General features: G+C 38.5%; 1 protein-coding gene across 1 annotated transcript; it reads left to right on the forward strand.

The window, feature by feature from the left end:
• The first annotated feature begins 1,339 nt into the window (after positions 1-1,339).
• LOC110018935 lies at positions 1,340-2,653 on the forward strand. Its single transcript, XM_020716415.1, has 2 exons — positions 1,340-1,971; positions 2,313-2,653. The coding sequence occupies exons 1-2, from the start codon at positions 1,379-1,381 to the stop codon at positions 2,401-2,403; spliced, it is 684 nt and encodes a 227-aa protein (XP_020572074.1). The 5' UTR covers positions 1,340-1,378; the 3' UTR covers positions 2,404-2,653.
• The last annotated feature ends 413 nt before the right edge of the window (positions 2,654-3,066 follow it).

Here is a 3,066-nt window from a genome sequence, read left to right on the forward strand (position 1 = left end):
TATTTTATTTTTTATTATCTTGATATATACAAAAAAGTAAACTCTTGTTATTCATAATTTTATTATTATTATTATTTATTAGAACATTTCATCTCAATAAAAAGTTCACAATAAGTCCATTAAAGTTGAAGCTTTTATACTCCCTAAAATAAAATAATTAATATAAGTGATTAATTTGCATAAAAAATTATGCAAAAAAGCACTTGACAAATCTTGGTATTATTAGGTAAAAAAAGAATTCACTAGAAGAGTTTTTTCCTCCTCTTATTTCAATGTATTTATTGCCCACCAATCAAAACCTCCAAAACTTGGATTAGTCACCACTAATGATCCAATTTCATGTGGTAGCCATCATTCCAATCCCACACTTATTTTCCACGTTCCGAATTAATCCTTCCACCGAACCAACTCGCCCCCATCTCGCACCCACCACAAGAAGCTCCTAGAAATCATCGGGTGTTGACGTCGCAAATCAGGTTACAGATTCACGTCGCCATCGAGACCAACACGTGTCTCCTTAAAGTAGCTATTGGTGGTGCGCGAATCTATTCTTCTTCCAATAGTTTCGTAGCACGTGTACTATTCTAGACCGGCTGCTCCCCTCCAGGCACACCCTGCACGACACGTGTTTTCCTGTCCCGTCAAAATTTTACACTATCTCGCCTCCCATTGGCCTTCTTCTACGTCCCAAATTTTATATCTTTTAAGAGAGAATTAGGTGCAATACCATTATAAATATTAATATAAAACTATAATATATTTTTTTAATCTACACGTCTACATGGATAACATTTTTAAGATTTATTTTTCATACAATTACCATAATTAGGATTGATTAACATTCTATGTTGTTTATTGACAATAATAAACAACATAGAATAAATTCGCTAAATAACTCACGAGTGACAATAGAATAAACTTGTCTGGCAATCGAATTTACTAAATCTGGATTTAAGTTGTAAAGCCAATGAAACACAGCATCTCATGATAGAAAATTATACCTTCAGCTTCTATATCTAAGGGCCCGTTTGGGGCATCTTATAAGTTCGGGGGTATTTTTCGAGAATGTGACGGTATCATTCGGATCGTGTGTTTTGCCCGCTTATCCGAAAACGTAGTTTCATTTTTAAATTAAACGTAGATCACGGGTCGAACCCCGCGGTCGACCTGCGGGCTGCGTTCTAGGCTCCTCCAAATACACCCTAATAAAACAAGTGCACCAAATATGAAAATTTACAAAGGACAAATGTAAATACGTAAGAATTGTGTGTTTAGTATGTAAATTTCCTTTTTATTAACCCAAAAAATGTTCTATATATGTATAATTTAACTTCAGCTACCCTGCTCTTTTTCTGCTCCGCCCACCGCAACCTTCAGCATGCAAATCACGTCCAGCGATCCGCTCGTCGACTCCAAGCTCCAAAGAATACTGCTAAAGTTCCGGCCGATAGCCCCGAAACCGCCGGCGATCTCCACTCTCCTCGCCGCCGATCCCCACCGCTCCAGATTCCGTCCGATGATGAAGAAACGGAGAAGCAGAAACATTTCGAAAAGAACAACCGCTTCAGTGAAAAAAGAAGCGGGTTTGGCGTGCGTGAAGGTGGAGAGAATCACGGAGGCCGGCAGGAGCACCGCCTCCGGCGAGGAAATTAAACGAAGGATCGAAGCCGATGCGTCTCCCTGTTTCATCTCTGATTCTGCGGACCGCGTCACGTGGATCAACGCGGCCTTCTGCAAGATGGTTCTTTTCGAGGAGAAGCCGTCGTTGTGTGAGCGAGCTTCGATGAGGGTGGAATTGGTCACCGGCGGGAAGGTGCCGGGAGGGGAGTGCGGGGGATTCAGCTGCGTTGCAGGCGTGCGGAGGGGGATGATGATGATGATGGTGGCGCTGTGCGATGTGTGGAGGTTGGTGGAGGAAGGGAAGTGGGCGTGGCGGCTTGATGTGGAAACTGCGCTTGGTCTTGGGCTGAGGTGCGCCGTGTTTTAGTTGTGGATTGAGGTTTCTTTTGAGGATATGGTGAACTTTTGTTTGCGCGAACACCGATCTCTGTAAATTTTTTGGAGAATTTACAGACGAAGCAGTCAATTCTTATGATTTTAACTATCTCACACCCAAAATTTCATTTTTGTAAATCGATCACCACTTCTCAATAGTAAAATTCAATTTTTTATCCATGCGCAGGGCGCTGCTTTTGTAAAAATGGAAGTTTGGGTGTGAGATAAGTAAATGCATGAGAATTGGGTGCTCTGTATGCAAGTTTCTGAAAATTTTTTGTTTAAGTTTCTGAAACAGTAAATTTTTGCTGTTTCAGATCGCAGCTCATCTCTGGAAATTCGACAAATGTAATGTTTAGAAGAAATTTGATGAAGGTTGTTGTTGTTTCAAAGGAAGCCGGAGGATAAGACTGGAACGCTTTTGCTTGTGGAAGAAAATGGGAAAGAAGGTATGGTGTAGCTTTGACGAGGGAAGGAGAGAGCTGCTGACTATGGCGGTAGAGAGAGAAAGAAATCACTTTTGTGCTTTTGCAAGTGAATTTTCTATAATTATGAGTGATTAAATTATTATGAGAAGTGTATTTTTGGTCCAAGTTTTGTTGATGGCATGAGTTTATGTTGTTTATGTGTGGTTTATAAGTTATGAGAATGAATTTTGTGTGATGTCATCCAAATTGATGATTTGTTAAACATTTTTAAGGATTATTTAATATTGGTTGAAGTATGATGATGATTGATTGTTTTTATTAGATTTGTTTGGAGCTTTTTTTCAAAGGATGGATAAGTGAGATGAATCAAGGGTGTAGAAGAAGAGTCTATGGAAGATGTTTAATTATTTGTGGAGGGTATTGCTTATCTAGAAGTCTCAAAAAATGATAGGCATGGTAATTTGAATATAATTATTTTATTTTTAGTTAAAATATATTTGATTTGTCATCAATAATTTTTTTTTATTCAAATAAGAATCTCAATGCATTTTTTTATAATGAGTCTTCTGATTTTAAATGCATGATCGTCTGGGTCTCAATTTCACTATTTTTATATTCAATTGATAACCTTGACAAGTCAAAC

This window comes from Phalaenopsis equestris, unplaced genomic scaffold (assembly GCF_001263595.1).
Source record: "Phalaenopsis equestris unplaced genomic scaffold, ASM126359v1 Scaffold000036, whole genome shotgun sequence".
NCBI classification, from domain to species: Eukaryota; Viridiplantae; Streptophyta; class Magnoliopsida; order Asparagales; family Orchidaceae; genus Phalaenopsis; species Phalaenopsis equestris.